Source organism: Strix aluco, chromosome Z (genome assembly GCF_031877795.1).
Source record: "Strix aluco isolate bStrAlu1 chromosome Z, bStrAlu1.hap1, whole genome shotgun sequence".
In the NCBI taxonomy this organism is placed as follows: Eukaryota; Metazoa; Chordata; class Aves; order Strigiformes; family Strigidae; genus Strix; species Strix aluco.
The window spans coordinates 66,415,634-66,437,036 of NC_133971.1; the positions used below are offsets into that span (position 1 = coordinate 66,415,634).

The 21,403-nt window shown below is 41.9% G+C and overlaps 2 protein-coding genes across 4 annotated transcripts in view; one reads left to right on the plus strand and one right to left on the minus strand.

Annotated features, from left to right (window-relative positions):
- Positions 1–4,022, plus strand: part of LOC141918248 (tubulin polymerization-promoting protein family member 2-like) — a 64,755-nt gene extending 60,733 nt beyond the window's left edge. For both annotated transcript variants that reach the window (XM_074812501.1, XM_074812500.1), the window contains exons 3-6: positions 1,644–1,872; positions 2,829–3,005; positions 3,166–3,319; positions 3,477–4,022. In XM_074812501.1, the coding sequence (XP_074668602.1) occupies positions 2,836–3,005; positions 3,166–3,319; positions 3,477–3,659 (507 nt within the window). In that variant the 5' untranslated portion in view covers positions 1,644–1,872; positions 2,829–2,835 and the 3' untranslated portion in view covers positions 3,660–4,022. The remainder of the gene's footprint in view (positions 1–1,643; positions 1,873–2,828; positions 3,006–3,165; positions 3,320–3,476) is intronic.
- Positions 4,023–11,177: 7,155 nt separating this feature from the next.
- SYK (spleen associated tyrosine kinase) overlaps positions 11,178–21,403 on the minus strand; it is a 58,202-nt gene continuing 47,976 nt past the window's right edge. For both annotated transcript variants that reach the window (XM_074813149.1, XM_074813148.1), the window contains 7 exons: positions 19,859–19,949; positions 18,993–19,170; positions 17,500–17,709; positions 16,872–17,061; positions 15,363–15,503; positions 15,010–15,122; positions 11,178–13,437 (listed from right to left, as the gene is read on the minus strand). In XM_074813149.1, coding sequence (XP_074669250.1) covers positions 13,365–13,437; positions 15,010–15,122; positions 15,363–15,503; positions 16,872–17,061; positions 17,500–17,709; positions 18,993–19,170; positions 19,859–19,949 — 996 coding nt within the window. In that variant the 3' untranslated portion in view covers positions 11,178–13,364. The remainder of the gene's footprint in view (positions 13,438–15,009; positions 15,123–15,362; positions 15,504–16,871; positions 17,062–17,499; positions 17,710–18,992; positions 19,171–19,858; positions 19,950–21,403) is intronic.

Here is a 21,403-nt window from a genome sequence, read left to right on the forward strand (position 1 = left end):
TGCTCCAAGAGCTTTAAGGGAAGTGACCTTTTGGTTTATTCATTGTCACATGCAGACTGTGAGAAACAAATAAGCTGTTGGCATCACAGTACTGATCTGAAGTGGTTTTGATTTACAGGCCAGAAAAAAAGAGGTGAACTCCTGACCTTGAAATTTATGGGCACTTGGCTACTCAATCTAAGAGAGTATTGCCTTCTTTCTGAGTCCTTCAGCTTTAGCTAGTCACCTAAAGCTAGGTATACATTTTTCAGTTAAAAAAGAAAAGTCGTATGCTGTAACTAGAAGGGTAAAAAAAGTTCACAAAAATACACTCTGCCACAGAAAAGAGACACCTTTCCAGAATGTAAGAAAAATCCCAACCAACAACATGCACATCTGGCCTGCACATCATCATTCCTGTGATGACATCTAGTGTCTCATTTCTTTGCTGCTTTCCTTGCACAGGCAGGGAGACTGGCATTCCTGCTGGGACACCCCCAAAACATGCAGCCTGAAACACGGGAAAAGGAAAGAATTCATTGGGCTGATCAGCACTTGTCTAAAAGACAGAAACAGCACTGCTACCAAACCTCAGACCACACTGTCTGAGGTTTACATGGGCATCCTTAGTCTCTGTCCCTGGCTCACCAGGTGCAGGTGGTACTGCAGAACCAGTGCGCTGCATGGCTGTGCCAGGGCTGTGATGCTGTTGTCATCCTGGCAGGGCAGGATGTGAGGTGCTCCCCAGCAGTGGTGGGAGGTGGCACCAGGCACTTTTTTGCCATTTCACCCTTGCCTGGACTACCCCCTACCCCAGAAGCCTCTCAAGGCTGAGACCTGACCAGTGTCTTTTGCACAAGACCTGCCAAGGGGCAAACGAATTTCTCTGGTTGGCAGTGAAATTGGTGAAGAATTATGGTCAGCCCAACTGGAAGACCAAAGGCCATGCAGAAGTGCAGGAGCAGTGAGCATGCAGCAGTATCTGCAAGGTTTTCTTCCTGGAATGGGTAAAGCTTGGCCAAGCTCACTCAGCTGCTGTGGGCTTGCTGCAACCAACAGTGAGACTGAAATGTACAGTGGTGAGAATAATATATTTCTGAAATAAAGTGTATTTATACACGGTTCCATGTTGCTAAGCACAGCTTAAGGAAAATAAATAAATCAACCAGTGAAGGCACATTAATTTAATCTTACATTGACCACAAAGATGAAATGCCTTTTTTAACAGTGAGCTATCACAATGCCCTTACAAACATGGTACAACTGCCAGAGTGCGAGCTGAGCCTTATTGCTGGCCTGAACATCCCAGATCCAATTTCCAGCTCCTTTGTTAGTTTATGAGTGGAAAACTGTGTTTCCCAAAGTTTTTTCACAAGTGACGTGTGTTTTGTCTGTCCACCTTCCTACCCCACCCTGCCTTTTGGAGTTATTGATTTCCAGGTGAATCCCAAAGGCATGCAGGCATATCCCCTAGCCAGGGCATGAGCACACTGGCAGCAGATCAGCTCCTTGAGGAAGGAGGAGCAAGGACTGGCTTCATTTACTAGTTATAGGGATAAATGCCCCTTCCCTTTGGAGTACATGTCCCAGTATGGATGACATTTCCAGTGTGTGAGGTTTATGTTAGGTAAAGAGGGTACAGTATTTGTTTTTTTGTTGCACAGTGGGATGAAGGTCCAATAAACCCCACCCTGAGGGATTTGGACCACCACATCTCCACCCCTTGCCACGCCCTGCCCTGTGGTGGGCATTCTGAAGACTGTGACACACACGGGTGCCGAGGTAACAGTTGGCCGGTGAGGCACGAGGGGTGATTTTGAGTGCCCACTGCCTCCAGGACAGCAGGGAAAGTGCCAGCACCATTGCCATTGCCATTGCCGCTGGCTCACGCAGGTAAGTTGGGTCCATACCTCCCAGGGAGGGAAGGAGGGATCCTGGGAGGCCCCTGGCAAGGCCACTGGAAGCCCCCAGCTACCTCTTTCATGTTTGCAGCACATGGCCTCCCCGGTACAAGCCTGCCTGATTTTTGCTCTAGAGAGGTGCAGACCCACACAAGATTTACGTTAAATGGCAGCCTGCAAACCACCTTGAGACCCAGAGCCCCTGGGTGAAGCACAAGGCTGTAGGAGAGGCTGGGTATTTCAAAAGGGTTCCAGGTCATCTCACAAGCAGCAGGAATCACCTGCTGAAGTTGTGGTGAACTGATTTACAATCCGAGTGATGGCTTTTATGTTCTCAGAGATTCCTGATACCTGGTTGCAGTGGTCTAAGTTGATCAGTAGTGTAACATTTACTGGTGTGGGGAGGAGAACAACCTAATTCAGGGAGCAATTCAAGGGCTGAAGTGTGATGGGGAAAGACAGGGACAACTGCTTGGTGGCTACTTGCAAGGCCTGTGAGATTTAGGCAGTTATCTGGGGGCTGAAAGGCAAATCTGGACTCTTTATCATCAAATAACAGGCAAAGCATAAAACAGCTTACAAATGCAGGTATTTGTTATTGAGACAGTTCAACTGAAACTTGTATTTCAGAGGTTCAGAAGGTTCAGAAGTCTTGAGTGCCCCATTCCTTCACATGCAGAGATCATTATTTCACTCCAAAGCCCCACCTTCACCCCTTCTTTGCCTTGCCTTGGGTCCCAACTTGTCCCTCCCCGAATCCTGCCTGGATTCCAGGTGTTCTGTATCAAACCATACAGCCTGTGTGGTTGTCATGGTTGTCCCATGGTGGAGATACCCATGGATGGCATCCCTTGCTCTGCGGAAGACAAGGTGTGTGAGACATGGGTGTGTGTCCAGCAGCTCCAGATGGTCCTCAGCTCCTTCTCTGCTAACTTATTTTCTCCACAGCAGCAAGATGTCGGACGTAGAAAACAGTTTCCGTAAATTTGCAATATATGGTGACAGATCTGCCAGTGGCAACGACATGACAGGGAAAAACTTCTCCAAGATGTGCAAAGAGTGTGGGGTGATGGATGGCAAAGCCGTGACCAGCACTGACGTTGACATCATATTCAACAAAGTCAAGTGAGTGTCACAGGGAAGCACGGTGGGCAACACAGCCAGGCAGGAGGAGGAAATGGCCGGAGGCAGGCAGGCTCTCATGCAAGGGGCAGCCCTGGGGGTTCCCCATCCCACTACCGCCCAGCGGTGAGGTAACTTTCCTCTTGGTCTTCCCTTGCCATAGAACCAAAGGTGCCCGCACCATCACCTTTGCTGAGTTCCAGCAGGCCATGAAGGAGCTCTGCATCAAGCGCTTCAAGGGCAAATCACCAGAGGACGCACTGCAGGCTGTGTATGGCCTCATCGAGGGGAAGGAGCCCAGCACAGTGGGTGCCACGGTGAGGATGAGTTTCCTCACCTGCTGTGCACCTTGAGCTGCTATGGGACCATTTGTCCCTGTTCTAGGGACATGTGCTGTCCTCATATGCAGCAAAGAGCTTGTTTGTGAGCTATTTCCTGATGTTGGCTGTATCTTGCTGGCCTCCTTTCTTGCAGAAAGCCACCAAGGTTGGTGGGGTCGAGAGGCTGACAGACACTAGCAAATACACCGGCAGCCACAAAGAGCGTTTTGATGAGAGTGGCAAAGGGAAGGGTCTTGCTGGCCGCCAGGATCTGACGGACAACAGCGGCTATGTTGGAGCCTACAAGGGAGCTGGGACGTACAACCAGAAGCACTAGGACTGAAACTGCTCAAGGAAACAAGGACTGTTCTCCTATAACATAGAAGAGACAAATAAACATCTTGTGCAACCCGCCTTCTGCATTTGTGTACCCCAAATCTGACAGGGTAGGAATGCATGGGGTGGGCACTGGATGACTCAGAACAGTGGTGCAGGTTCCCCATCTGACCATGTTTTGATTACTGCTAAATTCAAGCACAAGCTAGCCTTCTGGAGGAAATTCTATGGGCCAGGTACTCCACCGCCATCACACTGCTTTGCATTTCCAGTCAAGTGAACAGTAAGTTAGTCTCTGAATATTCACTCGTATTTTTATTGTCCCCTCCCAACACACTATACTTTTTGCTGTGGATTTTGGCTTGGGGATCAGTGTGTGCATGTTTTTGTATAGCTACACTGGGTTACATTTGAGTTGACGATTTCTGGTGACAGACAGCCCACCAGTGGTGCCTGACCACACCTTGAAGAGTGCTCTTACAAGGCTTAGGATGCAACATATACCACACTCTGGAGAGAGAAGGGGTACCAATAACACCAGTTCCTGCTTTTTGCTTTCCCCTTCCCCCAGGTTAAACCCTCTCGCCCCTTCCTAGCAATTGGCATTGATCACTCATTACTCTTTCTCCAGGCTTCAGGATGCTGGCAGTTGGGGAGGAGTTTATAAGCCTGAAGAAAGCAAATAAGGAGCTGTGATGCAGGGGATAAGGAAGGAGAGGAGGCTTGTGTGGAGCATAGCAGGCTCTCTGTACTTGGGAGGACAGTTTGCAAGCTTGCCTGCACCCAAATCCTCTTCCCACCTATCTTTTCCCCTCTGCCTCCCAGCCCCACTGCTGTGGTTGCTTACAAGATATCTAGTGTTGACAAGACCTAAAATCACATGTGCACTTGTTTTTTCTCCTTGGTGTTTCAGCAGGCTGGTAGGACTAACATGTCCCTTGTCCCTGCTGCTGGATCGGTGGCTGTGTGGCCAGTGTTAGGGTGTCTGGTGTGGGCACCCATCCAGGACACACTGCTGGGCAGCAGAGAGCTGTGTGGGGCTCCTTGGGTGTGTGACTGTCTCTCAGGCCACCAGGGCTGCCTTTCCTGCTAAGTGCTTTCAGTCTCCTGGATTTAGAATAACTGAGCTTTTAGGGATAACTGAAACAGCACCTTTGGGACAGTTTTCCCTGACATTATGGGGTATTACTTAGTTTTCCTCTTCCAGACCTACAAGCCCTCATCATAGGCCATGACATGGGTGTTTGGGGCACAACACTTGCTCAGAGCACATTGCTCTTTGCCCCACAGCACTCAGGAATGTCCTCCTTGCTGCCTTAACCCCAGATAACATAGAAGTTGGGTGGATCTAGGAATTAACAAATCCCACTCGCTCTCTCTTACATACTCTCCTTATGTACAGATGACCTTTTAAGCTACTTTAAAAACAATCCATTGTGTCCTTAGGTGACTCATGTGTGTAAAGTGGTTTGGTGATTCTGGGACATGTGGCAGAAAGTCCTACAGAAAAGTGAGCAGGTGCCTTGGACATAATTGGCAGGGTCTTGGTAGCTAGGGACTGCAGGGGTGACCTGGGAGGAGGAGGTCACAGACCACCCTGTAGTGGTCCACAACCTGAGAAGGGCTGGAGAAAAGAGATGTCACCAGCAAGCGCTGGAGCAAAGAATCCCCCTGAGCAGGGGCAGGCACACAGAAGACACTGGAGGAAATATGACTCTAGAGATATTGTGACTTGTGGAGAAGGCCACACTGGAGGAGTGCAGTGAGAAGAAAGGACCAGTGAAAGAAGAGGAATCACAGTGGCTGATCCCATCTCATGTGTTGTCCATGGCCTCCTCAAAGGCACTTGAGAGGATGGGAGACTGGGAAGAGGGCAGGAGAGGTGTCTGGGGGGAAGCTGATGTATTCCCCCTATGTGTTTGTTTAATTGCTTATCTTTATTTCTCAATACCAGAATTGATAATTTAAAGTTTCTATTAGTTGACACTAAAATAAACTGTGAAATTCAGAAAAGACTGCTTCTTTGCCCAAGACAGTAGGAATGGGATATACTAAAATGGAAAGAATAGCACTGCAACATATGTAAAACCAATAGGCCTTATGCCTGCTTTTTAACTTTTTATATAACCCAGATCTTTAAAACACATGCTCAGAGTGGCTGCCCCATGGTACATCATGTCCTGTACAACAGTTTAAGCAAAGTACCTGTAAATTAGAAGATAGAAGGATGTTGTACAAAAAAGAAAAGCTAATTAATGCAATAAAACAATGACAGAACATTCTCTGCTTTTGGTGGCATAGCATTCCTTATTTAAATACTGTCAGCAGGTAATTTCAACAAATAATTGATATTTCAAAGCTCTTGAGATGCTCCTGCAAAAACATGGCTGAGAGGCTGCAGGACTGTATAAGAGTGCCCTGGACCTGGACACAGTTCTTTAACTGTTTTCTGTGCTTTGGATGTGTAAGTCATAGTCCCTTGGTCTTCCCAGGACTGACTGATTTCATCCCCACAACATAGCAGTATGTGGGGAGCATAGCTGGTGCATGTTATAGTGTAATCAAAAATATGGGCTTGAGGTTCTCCCAGTATTTACCACAACTCATTACCCCAAATGCTTATTAACACATGATGGGTAGTAATCATCAGGGTCACCAGCTGATGCTTGGTGACCAAGCAGAAAGGTGTACCGACTTCATGGGCCCAGCAGTGTACTACCAACAAATGATGCTGTTTTCAAGCAAAAGATGTAGATACCAGCAGTCTCACAGCTGTATCAGTGTCCAGGTTAGGTGTGGCATCTGGTGTCTCCATTCGTTCTAGGTGTACTTCAAACACCTTGGGATCCTTTCATTTTGGGGGAAAGGAAGACAAGGACTGCCCTTAATAACCAAGCAAACCTTGAGTGCATTTCTTTGTTCACTTCTCAGCTTCCTTTTAATTGAATAACTCAAGAAATTGCCCACATACAGTTCTGCAAACAAACACAGGAATGTGTTGTATTTTTAGGTTTTGTGAGTTTTTAAAAAATTATATAGCTGGCATAGAAAAAGGTGTGGGAGCTCTGGGAACAAACTGAGAGCTTTGTACTTGTGCAGTGTGAATTCTGGTTTGCATTAACTCAGGTATAATGTGACACTGGAGGATGAATTTCTGAGACATGATTCAATCTGTACGTCATCCTGTAATCTAACTTGTGTAGTACTCCAGCATCAACAAGAATCACTAGTTGTCCTGCCTATTCCTTATAAGTAGAAACCACAAAAAGATGAGGAATGCCATGCTCACTCCTTATGGCAGCTACAGAGGGACAGATAAAAAGAAAGTCATGGTTGACTGAAGACTTTAAAAATAGTACCTGATTACTGCATGCGCCTGGGCAAGCAGTAATATCAGTGGATATAAGATTGTAAAATAGCTAGACACGCATGTATCAATGACAGAGTCAACAACACATTCGCAAAAGAAAAAAAAAAAAAAGAAAAAAAAAGAGCTTATGCTCTGGTGCATTGGGAGCCTGTAAAGGTTGAGGCAGCTCCTCAGTGCAAGGTGTTTGTAGAGGGTCCTACTACACCACTGCCATCTGATACTTAATATCTGTACCATTTTGTATTTGCTCTCTTAAAGAGGCCACATTATCTAGCCAACCAGTTATAGCGGGGGAAAGAAGTTAGGAGCCTTCTTCTTGGTGGTGGCTGACGTTTATTGTGCATCGCTGCTCTGCTCTCTCCTTTGACCGTCCAAGGGAGCATGAGGGAGAAGGCTTGCTGCTGGTGCCCCTGTTGTAATTTAAGCACATGTTTACATAGTAATCAGAAGAATAAGGCCCATGCTAGAAGAAAAATGTAGCTGCACGCACATACAGAGGCAGTTTGGCTGACTTACTGGCAACAGCATAAATCTTACTGAAACAAAATCACATTGATAATCTAGGTGTTTATACCCACCTATGGCTAAAATGTGTCATTACTGTGGAAAAATAAGGAAGCATTGACTCCACATTACACATCTGTTGAGAAAAGAAACATCAAGCCAAACAGTCAATTCACAATTGCTCCAAAGTAGAACAAAAATACCTTCAGGTCCTGCTCTTTGACAAGCTCAGTGAACTTGTTTCCCTGGTGCATCTCTTGATGTATCCCTGTCCTCGCAGCTGTTCCCTTCCATGCAATTTCCTTGCTATCTTCTAGAAATATGACTCAAGACCAACATTAGCAATTCTTTGACAACTGGTCATTGCTTCAGGGTGCTGGAGGTGTGATGTGATACACCAGTCAGATAGAAATCATTTGATAATATTGATGAAATCTGCACACAAGTTAGAACAATATCTGAAAATTCAGTTGCAGTGTCTGTGTAGTAAGATCTGAGGCAGGAGGGCAGGGCATTATTAAACACAGGTAGGAAAGAATGACAAGAAACTACACACACGTGTGTGTGCATGTGCATGTGTGTAATGTTTTTAAAGCAAAGTCTTCAAACTGCAAGAAACAGCTATGAAAGCCCTCTGCTTCCTGTTCTGCCACTAAGACATGCAGTTACAGTCTTAGCACTCTTGCTGTGGCTGAAACTGGCACAATTTCACTTTAACAAAGCAGGAATAAGAAAGAACAGATGTTGGTGTCAATGCAGCCACTATCTGGTGGCAAAGTGGCAGGACAGACAACTGAGTATCCATGCAAAGTGACGCTTGAGCTGCAGCATGGGCTAATGGCTCACATGATTTTCTGTGGTATTAAACCCTTCTTTGCAAAGCTGTTTCTATTTTGTTGTTGTTGTTGTAACAGATTGTATTTCTAACATGGCAGAGGCATGGGGAGCCTGGCACTCAGCTTCCCAACCTACTGGTGCACACAGGGGGCACCAGATGGGCAGCTGTAGCTGCACCCACATGGCAGTGGGGCTCCTCCACGAGTGCTTTGATACAGTTAAGCAAGGCTGGACCTAACAGGCTCTTATCCTGACAGTTTAAGGCATCTGTGATGGTAGACAGATGCGGGAAGTTAATGAACTGTGCAGTTATACTGGACTGGTCATCCAGGTGCTATTTACATTTAAAGTTATGAACTTTAATGGCAGCAGTGTCTCCCCAGCTACCTCATTTCCTCTGCTTCTCTGGTTATTGAGAAATGTGCACATCTCCACTGCCTCAGGGAAGCAGTGGTTATACTTGGTGCAGAGTTAATTATATGCCAAGGAACCCAGTGGGTACTCACCTCAATTAACACATATATGACAGAAATGAAAAAAATACCCACTTGGGGATTGATGCACAGCACTAGTCTGGATTGAGAGAGCTCTGGGTAGCTGGAAGACTGTTGTTTTCAGTCAGGTTTGTGCTACATCAGTATGACTGTTGTTTCACAGGAATCCATGGTGTAATACAAGCCTCAAGGAAGACGTGTATGCCATAGGCTTATCTCTTTTTTTCAGTATTATTAATCAATCTAATAGAAAACAATTTCTTTTCCTACACACTTTGTCTTTCTGATACTCGCTACATGCTCCACCCTCATTTCTCTCCTTTTCCAGCTGCAGACCTTCACAGGTTACCTGGCTGCCACAGTAAAGGTGTTTACATCTCAGCCCCCCAGCTGCCATAGTTATACAGCAGGAGGCATTTAGCTGTTGAGTCTTGCTCATAAGCTCTACAAGCACTCCCCACTACCATCGGGCCTGCAAGCTGCTCCGTCAGGGAGAGATGGGGCCCAAATGCAGTTGTGCCACTGTCTTGCACAGCACCATGGTGTGTAGCACTGGGACATACTGCTGGGGCATGGTGATACTGACTTGTGAAGTGGCTCTTTTCCACCTGAGTCTACAATTGCTTTAAGTCCAGTATTTTCTTCAAGATGCAGGTGGTGCATTTTTTTCCTCTTTCTCTTCTTTTTTCTGCATGACTTACAGGTTTTCTGTCCTCACTAAACTTAGGGCTGGTAATTATAATTTGTCTTAATGTTCTCCTGTACTATTCAACCCAGATGCCACCCTCACTACTTCTATGCATGTGTGGGACATATTCCTTATCTTTCTGCCTGCAAACCCCCACTGCTGGTATCACTTAAAAGACAGAGTCTCAGAAGACTTTGTTAACCATCCACAACTAACTTCACAACACAAATCGTTGACTTGTCCTCAAATGGAACTTTGCTTCACAGCAAGCAGCAAATGGACAAACAAGTTCCTCCTTACTGCCCTGGCACAGCACTGGCTGGTGCAGAAGGGTGAGTGGCAGCAATGCTCAGGCAAGGGCTCCAGTCTCACAGTGTTCAAGTATTGCGACTGCCTGGCAGGGCCGGGCTGTACCACTGCCTCCGCACAGCCCGGCTGCACAGGCCCCTTGCAGGTGCATCAGGCCTGCAGTCTGATTGTGACAATTTCAGGTGTGAACATTATGGGTATTTTTCACTGTCTGATTAAAAGTCCCCTTTCTGCATAGCATGTGAAGCAGGTGGAGATTGCGCCGGGGTTTTTAAGAAGTTTGGCTGGCTCTTTATGGGAAAAGGTGCATGGCCTCCCATACTCCGAAAAAACTCCATGATTTTGTAGATATGAGCCCTAACCAAAGCTGTAATTACACTGTTTTCCTTCACTGAAACACCCATTCAACATGTTCTCACCTGCTCCTTCTTCTATGAGTTACTCACACCAGCCTCCCTTCCTCCATGCTGCAGTTTACTGCCCCTTAACTGCTGTGATAATTGTGGGGCTACGCTGCTGAATGGCATTTCTGATACAAGTCAATTTAAAAATAAAGATAAGCAAATCCAGACAGCCAACAGACAAAAGCCCCTTCATATTGTTGATGGTGCAGTCCCACAAGTGGGAAGGTGGAACAATTGGGCCAGATTTGCTACACAAGAAAACAACCACAGAAGTACAGTGCAAGTCAATCACTACCTGATCCCCCCCAAAGGTAAGTACCTGCTTGAAGAGTTGCCTGAAAAGTACCTGCTTGAAAAGTTTGGCCTTTGTTGTTTATTATTCAGATTCACATTCAGTCCCATCCAGTCTTTCCTTTCCTGAGGACTTGATCTTGCAGCAAAAGCTAAACGAAACACTAAGATCTCTCCACTGTTATTTCAGAATACCTAGAACAGAATACCTGCACCTTTGGGGGAGGCTCCACTTGGTACAATGTGACTTAAATCCTCCGTGGCTGATACCTGCAATGCAGAAATCCCTGGACAGCTGATACACTGCACTGACTTCTGATACCTCTAACCTTCCAGGTCCAGCACAGTATTGTTGAAAAGCAGTATCTTGGAAAGGCTTAGGTGTAATAACAACATGCATATATTGGGAGATCTTCCTGCTAGTCCTGAATAGCTCCAAAAGCAGCCCAGGCTTCAGTGGGCTTATCTGTCATGTCAGGTACCTGTCAGTGTCAATAGGGGAATCTCAATCTTCCACAGCAATCACAGTAATTCAGTAAATATACATGCTCTGCACAGCATCAGCATTTTTAAGGAAAGCACTTAAATATTAAAGGATTGTTGTTAAAACAACATGTTTTGTAAAACAGCCTCTTTAATTTCAATTTTAAAATCCATTTATGTCACAATACTTTATATTCTCACTGTAAACTTTTATTACATAATAGTAAAGTTAAAAATAATCAAGTAACACCAGAAAGTGACATTCACTCAAAAGAGAGGGGAAGAAATATTCCTCCGGTTTTGTTCTATCAGATAACACTTTTTAAGAGAGAGAGAGAGAGAGAGAAAGAGAGGGAGAGAGGTCTGTATCAGAGAAATTGAGTATGGTCACTCGCTGGCTAGTAGAGATATGTGCAATTTGTTTATAACTAATATCCCCATGAACATACTAATTGCACATGTAGAGGTAACAATTTCTCTGCAACAGGATTAAACTCACAAAACACCTACATATAACTATGGCTAACTTCTATGCAAGCTGTTCTTGTAGAAAAATGCTTCTTAAAAACAAAACAAAAAATAAATCATCTTCAATATAAGTCACGTTTGGTCACATTTGAAACATGGTCTATTGCACTCAGAATCTTTCAGTAGCATGTGCTTTCTGAAGTGTCTCGCACTGGACACCCAAGATTAAATGACTAAAAATCACCATGTACTTTTTGAAAAATAGACCATAAATTAGTAAAAAGAAAAAAAAATCCTACATTTGTTTATAGTAATCTCTTTTATGAAAATTATTTCACACTTTTTCACTGTAATTCCCCACAGTTTCTTTGCTAGAGAAAAAAAATATCACTGCATCTCTAAGAATACCCTGTTCACACAATTAAACACATATGTTCTAATCAGCCATATGCAATGCAAATAAATATATCTATCTCTAAATCTTATTCTTTGTGTTCTTCTAAAATCTCTATATCTACTAGATGCAATGTATGTAGACTCCTGAGATATATGTAAATGCCAGTAAAGTGGCCGATTGTGAGGAATAAGTGATAGAAATTTTGATATCTATAATATGTAAAATGAGATTGGACAAACAAAGCCTAAGAGTAAAAATAGAACCAGAAGTTGATGACATTATTTGTTATTACCATTGCTATACTTGCACATTAATGGAGATGCATGATGCCTTACAAAAAGAGTGATAAGACAAATACCTTTTCCTGAGAAGCTCACAGGGATTAATAACAGGACAAATACTAACACTTAGGAGTGGGCAAAAGTAAACTCGACGTCCATATGCCTGTTTTAAAATATTTGAGCTGGGGTGAAATTTAGCTTTAGAGGTGATAAGGTGTGATGAATTCTCACAAATGCTTTTCAAGAAAGGTTTGGAAAAGACAGAAATGATTCCTGCTCTCCCTAAGAGATACATGGAAAAGGTATCTCTGGAGAAGGCTGAAACAGCAGAGAGAAAGAAAGGTGCTGGTCTGTCACCTTTCACTGTACAGCTGTCTTTTCAGGAATGCAGTGATGGAGTTTATGTTAAAACCCAGTATCATTGTCTTAGGTGATGACAAGTTTTGTTCCAAGATGAGAGCAAGACCGTCAGTTCCAAGGTTTCACTGGGAAAAAAATAACTCCCTGAGGGACAGCTGGACTTCCACATGAGATGAGGAACGAGAGAAGTTGGTCACATTTAAAGGTGATGATGATGTTAGAAATTTACATCTCCTTGTTCTCCTCTGCCTACATTACTACTGAGAAGACTACAATTTGGTTTTAATGGGGCTTGGGGGTAAAATCAAACATGCTGTCAGTCAAAGTGACTCATTTTCACAGTGAATTTTCTTCACAGTGAGAAATGTTTATGCTATCCTTCCTTGGAGAGGGGGAAGGCTGGAACAACTCTTAATGCATTTGAGGGCTAAGAATATTAATTACAAGTATCTAAATTCCAATACGCATTCAAATACAAGAGAGGAAGAGCGCTGAAAGACATTAAAAAGGTCTTACATGACTGCAAACTGTAATGTCAATAATGCTGTAAATAAAATGAGATGGAATGTAGCAAAAGTATAAGCATCTGCTCTGACGTCCTTGCTGCTCGCTTTGGGGCCTCTCCACTTTCAACACTCTATTTTGGGGGTGGACACTGCAGAGAAGGCAAGAAAAGGCAACCCTACAGACACAGGGCTTAGCTCTGAACTTTGCAGGGTGAAAGTGGCAGTACAAAAATCAAAGTCGTTCAATTTCAGAAACTGAACTGCTTCTCAGAGGGTGCTGGCTGGAGGCAAGGAAGTTGCTGTTCTTCATGCTGTTAGTGGGAAATGTCGTAATAGTAGTTACGTAGTCTCAGCTCGACTGCAACAAATCCTGGTCGGTCATCAACACTGTGGAAAGACAACAAGCATCACTGCATAGGAAGGAGAAAGCTGTTAAGGTCTTGTAACCCTTGGGACTTTACCTCTGTGATAACTCATTTAAAGCTGCTCACAATATTTTAAGGCTACCAAAATGATGCTACAAAATTAATACCAAGTGGCAAATGTCACTACAGACCATCCAGTCAGTGGATTTACAATCATGCCTGTGTCTTTGTGGTTAGTGAAGGTACTGCAAGAAAGAAATGGTAAATTAGCTCCATTTCAGTAATAATCTAGAGAAAAGAATATTTGCAGTGCAATATCTGCCTTATAATGGGTACTACAGTCATACAGAGGGGCTTAGCACCACTGAGAGGAGCCTATGCATACACTATATGGCTGTACTGTATTTCTTTCCTTTGTATCTGCAACTCTTTGTTGATTGGGGAGAACACAAACTGACAACAAGCCCTTACAATAATACATTACATACTGAGATAGTTACATTGCCTGACTTGAACTTTCTTTTTTAATTTTTTCTTTCTTTCTAATATTAAAGATATTTGAGTACAAACAAATAAAAAGCCTCATGCTTTATGATACGCTTATTAATCATAATAAAAAATGATGCCTTTCACTTTAGAACTGTTACAGCATTCTTTGAGTCAAATCAAAAGGCAGAAATTATTTTATGGCTTCACATTCTTTCTAGAGTACTAGGTGTAATAAAATTAACAAAGAAGCAAGGTGCCTAAAAGTGAAGTACCACAGCACCTTAAATAGCATCGAGAGATCTTTTTTGAACACACATATTCTCCAGATGGTGAGCTGGAAGAGTAAGTACAGTAGACTTTACAGTAGACTTTGACTGCTTTACAGAGACCTTCCTTTAGCTAAAAATAACTGAAATGAAATAGTTTAAAATTATAAAAGATAAAACATTTTAAGTACATTTTTTGCAATATACTAATTAAAAAAGAATATCAGGCAGGCTTTCTTTTTTTTTCTTCTCTGTATTTCATAATTCTAACTTCTGAATTGTTATTGATCAGAAAAAATGTTTCTGACATATTAGGTGTAATCTGAAACGATGTGTTGCCTCTCTCTAATAGGAAATCAGTGTAGGATCCAATCTGAGTATATTCAGAAATGAGAGAAGAGAAAAATAGGTCAAAATAATTAATTACCGAGGAATGGAATGAATAATTTGGCAATATGACTTTGAAATTTCAGTAACGTCTTGGAAATGAAAATTAAAGAAAATACAATCCAAAATGAAATAAAGTTATTTGCTTAATTTCAAACTTTCTTTTCAAAATATATCAGACTGACCTTTTGTGGAATTACTTGGGTTTTATGATACCCTATTTTTCCAGAAAAATCAGCTATGCAAAATCAGCTTCTTGTAGTACCTCAGTAACTCAAATAATTTTCACTTGAAAGTGCAACTGACTCCTTAGTTTGGAGTTTGTTTGCAAGCTAAACACCAGTTGAAATTATGTATTTTGAAATACCCTTTCCCCCTGCCCCTTTCTGGCTATTAACTAAATAGATTAAAATACACTTCTATTAAAAGAGAGATCATCACATCACACTCACTTGTATGTCCAACACAATTTCATTAAATCATAGAGTTCTGTTGGACAGACTTCAGGACGTTCCATTCGTTCTCCTCTTTCGATCATCTGTGCAACTTCACCACCTTTCATTCCCTGGAACAGGGCAACCAGAACAGTCATCCAGGTTGCAAATGGTTACAGCACACATGCTAGTATAAAACATATAGAGGCCCTGAATTGTTTTTTGGGCTATCCTTTGACTCATTTGTTGCAACAGATGGGGCGCTAAGGCCTGCTTTGGCCTCCAATAACCCTCTCAAGGTAAGAAAAGGCATTGGTTCAAATTTGCTCTGAATTTCAACAGAAAAAAAGTTGCCAGATAGAACTACTCACCTTATATGGTTTTTGCCCATAAGAGAAAGCTTCCCACATTAAAACCCCAAAGCTCCAAACATCACTTTTGCTAGAAAATTTGTAGAAATTCATGCATTCTGGAGCATACCACTTGACTGGCCATTTTCCATGACTTTGTGCCTAAAATAAGTCATAACAGAAAGGAAAAAAAGCAGGCTAGAGACAGTGGCAAGTAGTAGACAACATCAGAATTCATATAAGCCAAGTTAACTTAGATCTGCACACATTTGTACTAAGTACCATAACATTTCTGATGCAGTTGGCAATAAAGAGAATGGCTAGTAGCTTCTTCAAAAATGTTACAAAATTGTTCCTAATCTTCCGCTTTCAAAATAATGCACTGAAATGAAATCTATGTTCAAGCAAAGCTTCACTAAATGACCCGGAGTCATGGTTTTAGTGGCATTTAATTTAAAGTTGCTCTTTAAAAGTAAGATTTTTCATCTAGACTCTCCACAGAGGGTAAGAGATACACACCCAGCTACACTGAGTCTCATTATTACTTGAAGTTGATGCTCCATTTCAAAGCACAGCGACAGCCTTGTGGCAAACTGCAGTTTGATTAAATTATGCCATAACACTGTGCTACGACAATGCAAGTGTCAAGCTATCCCAGCACAGTGCTAGATCTAGTGAAAGAACCCCACTGCATTTTGTGCAGTTGTAAAGGGAATGGGCCTTTGATACCAATTCTCAAACCTCTGACAAGCAGTTCTGGCTGTGGCAGTGATTTAAGATGTTACTGCCTTTTCTGGTAGCTGTTACTATTCCCATAGGAAGGTCATCACAATGTGCTTGCTCCTCCTCTGCAGCATTTCATGGTCTGGCTTATTAGTTTTAAACAGCTGATGAAAGGGAATAGGCAGAAGGAAGAAATAATTTGAACTGAAAAGCAATATATCAGAAAAAAAAGATGCAGACACAATTAGAGCCTTTGTCTCCTGTGGATGTTTTTACCTTATTAAATGTGGCAATTATTTCAGTCCCTTTACTGTACAGAGATCCAATGAATTTAAAACCAAGCTAAACAAATCCTGCTTAGATCAAATGATTATTTACCAATGGTATTCTTTCAAATCTTCCCCAAATTCAGTTCTGTTAGTCACAGTGTGCTAGTTTAAATTTTCCCTGGATATGGTGAATACTGTAAGTGCCCAAAAGTTCCTATCTGCAGCAAAGACATTTTCCCCCTTTTATATAAGGAGGTATTTAATTTCCACTATAAATTTCCATCTTCTAATGACAAGTTTTCCAAAAGTAAATGAAAGAAGTAAGCAGATAAAAGAAGTGACTAGCTTCTTCCTCCCTACACATTTCTTAATGTTGATCACACATTTTGAAAATCAGTGACCTACTATCAGGCTATAAAACAGTGGATGATACATATTCTTTCTTATTTTCCACTTTTAAAAACAACTGCACTTCAACTGAAAATAACCTTGTTAAGCCATGCTACTATACAGCTTTCACGTCTTGTGCAAACCTTACCTTATAATAATTTTCATCAGCACTAAGCGCTTTAGAAAGCCCAAAGTCACTAATTTTGGCATAATGTTGGGTGACTAATAGCACGTTCCTTGCAGCCAGATCCCTATGAACAAAGTTATTCTCCTCCAGGTATTTCATCCCCATGGAAACCTGATGTACCAGCTCTGTTATATTCTTCTCCGTGACATGTCTGAAAATCATAATTGAATTTTTAAGAGGTCAGGAGTTCATTTTCATGACTTTTCATGGAGTTCAAATATAAATCTTTACTATGAACTTCCTCACATCATACTAGGAACCTGATCCACATTTAGCTAAGCTTTAATTAGAACAGGCAGCACAAGAATGTCCTGAGCAAGATGATGTGTGATCATATCAATAAATGAGCACCTGAAGAACATGTGAAAATTCTTTCATTTATTCAAAATGCACTATTTTACCAGAAATATTTGACACTTAGGAGACATGTACAATATAATCATGTCCCAGTGAAGAGTAACTACAATCATTAATTGTTACATTAACAACATGTCAATTTAAAACTGTCCTTAAAGAAAGAAAGAAAAAGAACCTGTATCTTTTTTCCCCTTTGGATAAATCCTATGAAATGGAATCAAAGCTTACATACCTATTTTTTTGCAAAAATTTGTTCAGTGGCCCAAGTTCAGCCATTTCCATTACTAACATCCAGGCCTCAGCTTCACATATGCCTATCATTCGGACAATATATGGGTTATCCAGTTGCTGCATTACATTTGCTTCTCTCAGTAATTCATCCTTTATGGCTGGATCATTACTCTCATTCTTAAGAATTTTTACAGCCACTGGCTTGGCACCCCTACAAAAAAGAATCCAGTTCTGGGATTAGTTGCTGAAAAATCTGTGTGCAAATGCACACAATCTTATCTGATATTTCTGTGCACATAGTACAAAGTGTGACAAAAGACAGAATTGACATTCAGAGGGGAAAAACCACAACTGTAACAGGAGCAGCTCTCTCTCAAATGTTCAGAAGACAGATAAGCAAAAGTGAGAGAATGGAAAGAACCTGAGAAAATTATAAATAGTCATAAAAACATCTTAAGTCTGAAAACAAATGTACCGGGAAAAATTTTCTTGCCCATTCTGGAAAGAATGCTATAAAGATTCTCTGGCAAGAAAAGCTCTAAAGGCCTTTCTAAGCACTGAGATGTTTTGGGGGTGAGACTAGAACATGCAGCACTGCAAGACCCCAAGGCAGTGCTCTGAAATCCTGAGAAATTAAGCCTACTCCTGCAACCTTCAGCTCATACAACTAAGTGAAAGAGTTACTGATGAGATCGACAATGCTCAAGTGTGAAACAAGATTAGCAAGTACACAAGCTGGGACCAGAGCCCTTTAAATGCCCTCAGACTGTACTGGAAAAAGAAAAATCCCTTCTGGCTTCAAAAACCTTGGTTAAAGAAATGCCTCCTGCTTCAGGTAGTGAAAGTGTACACATAATCAGCCCATGCACTTAAACAACACACTGATAACATTTTACTATGAAAATGCATGAACAGTCAGGTGCTCCCACTTCTGTCAGTATAACAGGGTCTGTTCCTACTGGAATTACGTGATAAAAGAGGTCACGACATGTTCCATCTTCTTGAAAATCAACATTCCAGCTTCATGAAACAGGTGTTTATCATAACTATTTTAGGTGAAAATCTCTTTGCTACAGGTAAGCTGTGCAAGGCACTCTACACTACTTCTCAGAGGTTGTGCAGATGGGAAATACTGAGTACCATGGCTGACCATACAAACTATGGAGGAAGTCGGCAGACTTCCCACTCTGCTATCCCTGACAGGAGAGAAGATAGTCATAATGGGTGCTTCTCCACTTTACAGACAAAAATAATGACTGGGAGGTGACTATGCTGCAGGCAAAGAGGTGTAGGCAAACAGAGGAAAAGAAAATGAGTGTATAGAAAATGAGTGTATGAGTGTATGTACAAAGAGACAAACCGGTGAATGTTATCCCAAATTACTTAGGTACAATCTGTCACCCCAAATGACATGCAAAGATTACTGCTGCTTTGAAAAATAAAGGCTAGAGCTTCTACATACTAGACTCCATGAAAATAGAAGGAAATGCTTACTTTTTCATCTTGTAGAACCCTTTCTTTACTGTACCAAAGTTGCCAGAGCCAAGTTCTCCTTCCTCCAAGGTTAACAATTTCCTGTCAAGGGTGACATTTTTTGGCTTCATTTCATCTGGATCAGCATATGGACTTTCATAGACCTCAGTATCCATGGGTAAGGCCTCTCTCTGATCACCTGCAGTTCAGTCAATGAAAAAATTAGACACTATGTGAGACATTTTTTTCTGTCACAGCTACTATATTCACCCTTTTTATGTTCAGGATCATCAGTGTGTTTGACTTACGAGGGCATTATAAAGAAACCACACGCAGTCCAGCTACAGGCACTTTAGTACATGCCAAAATAGAGTGGTCTCCACCCGGTGATATGATCTAACTGTTGAGCATCTGCATAACGTGAAACTAGGAGGTTCCTTGACAGAAGGAGGGTCAAAGGCTGGCCCTTCTCCTTAGTACTTCCCATTAGTTACCTCAGACAATTCTTCAGTCAGAATTCTGCCTTATATGTAGTTCATTCTTATGCACCCATCTTTAATTGCATTTTACAGAAAGCCTGAGCACCAACTTGGCACTGTGGATGCAACAGGGCACAATTCCTTTTATGAAGTGCAAGGATGCAGCTTTTAGAGTCAAGGAAGTAATAATCTTTCACTTCAACATGGAAAAGGGGATTTTTGCTAAACAACTTTTATTACAGATGGTGACATCTGGCACTTTCAGCTACCAGTCTTGAGCTGTGACAGTGGCTATACCAATACACAACATGGTGTGAAATATATGCAAGAAAAAAGAAATATGGGTTGAGGAGAGATTTCTGATGTAAAGAAGGAACTTGTACTAATAACATAAATTACTCTGCCTACCTTTTTCTGCTCCTGTAAGACCTCTCTTCCTTTGCAGCACATAAGGATTAAAAGGTGCTTCATCAGGTGGATGGCCAATAGTTGGCTGAAGCTGTAGCACACAAATAGAAATTTATGTTTAGCAATGAATAGATAAGTTAAAAGTATTTTTTTTCCCCCGAGGATTATGGCATAATGACAGCATGAAATGCATAGGTGAGAATCAGAAAATAAGAAAGGGATCCAACAAAGTTTATTTCATTCTGGAGGTTACTGCTTGAGTAAATATGCAGGCCAAATGAAACAAACACTGCTAAAGCACAAAAAGTTATTGCAAAATTTCAGAACACTTGATCTGAGAGAATTAACTGGAATGAGTAATGCACAAATCTTATTCTGCAGATATTAAATTTACATGCTCTTTTCAAATCTTCCTTGTAACACAAGTAGTCATAAAGATTTCTCTTTAATCTGTCTTTACGCCCTCTCCAAGTTATCCCTCTCCATACCTAGGCCATAGAGAAATTCCTAGTACAAATGAAAACAAAAAATACCTCCTTGTTTCTCTTGTGGATGTTACAGAGTGACTCCACTTGGAAGAAACTGGGGTAAAAAATAATTATTTTAATAGGCCTGTGTAACATCATGGATGAACATCATGGATCAGATACTAGGCCAGTCTGTCTGCTCTGAGGAGGGAGAAAATGACCTAATTCTTACTGTACTTGTACATCTGGTTCAAACACAATCCCTCTGCCTTTACTCTTTGTCAAAGGCACACAAAAGGCTATGGAGCACAAAAACCATGCCAGCAGAAACATGGTGTATTCTGGATCCTTGGCTGAAGGATGAGTCTGGCACAACAGAGTATAGATGAGAGAAATTTATAATCTACTCTCTTCTGTTTGTGAATTGTCAGGAACAGGGAATTACAGAACTTATTTCTGCAGTTTAGTCCCTTTTCTTTCTCAATGTAGAAACTTTACTCATGAGTGATCTCACCCTCCTAAGAGAGTGTTTTAAAACCAGAAATTTAAACATCAACATGAGATTGCTCAGGTCAAATAGGAAACAAAGGTATACTGTACTTGCAAAACACTGGATAGGGCTGTTTTACAAGTATTTGAATATGTAATTCTTCTTTTTAATAACTGAAGCTTTCAGTGGCATAAGTTCCTGCCTGAAACAGTTGTGGTTTTCAAGTAAAGAGAAACAGAGCTTGAGAAATGTCCAGGAGTGAATTATTGGGTGCAACAGAAACTTTATCACTTGGAAACTGCATTTTGTAGGGAAAATGCCCGACGCAGGGGGTATGAACCTTTAAACCATAATGAAGTGATTTGCCCAGTTGGATGAAGCAGAAAAGGTTTCACTACATAGATTTTACAGCTAAACCCTAGAAGGCAACACTCAGCAAGATTCTGGCCTAGTGGGATGAGAATGGTGGCATTGGGGATGGTATGGGTAATGTTTCTGACCCAAATCACTCCATCTTGTGGAACAGTGTTGAAAGGCCATTTGCTGTCAGGGTAAGCCACAAGAGCCCTGAGATGGTTCTGAGATAGG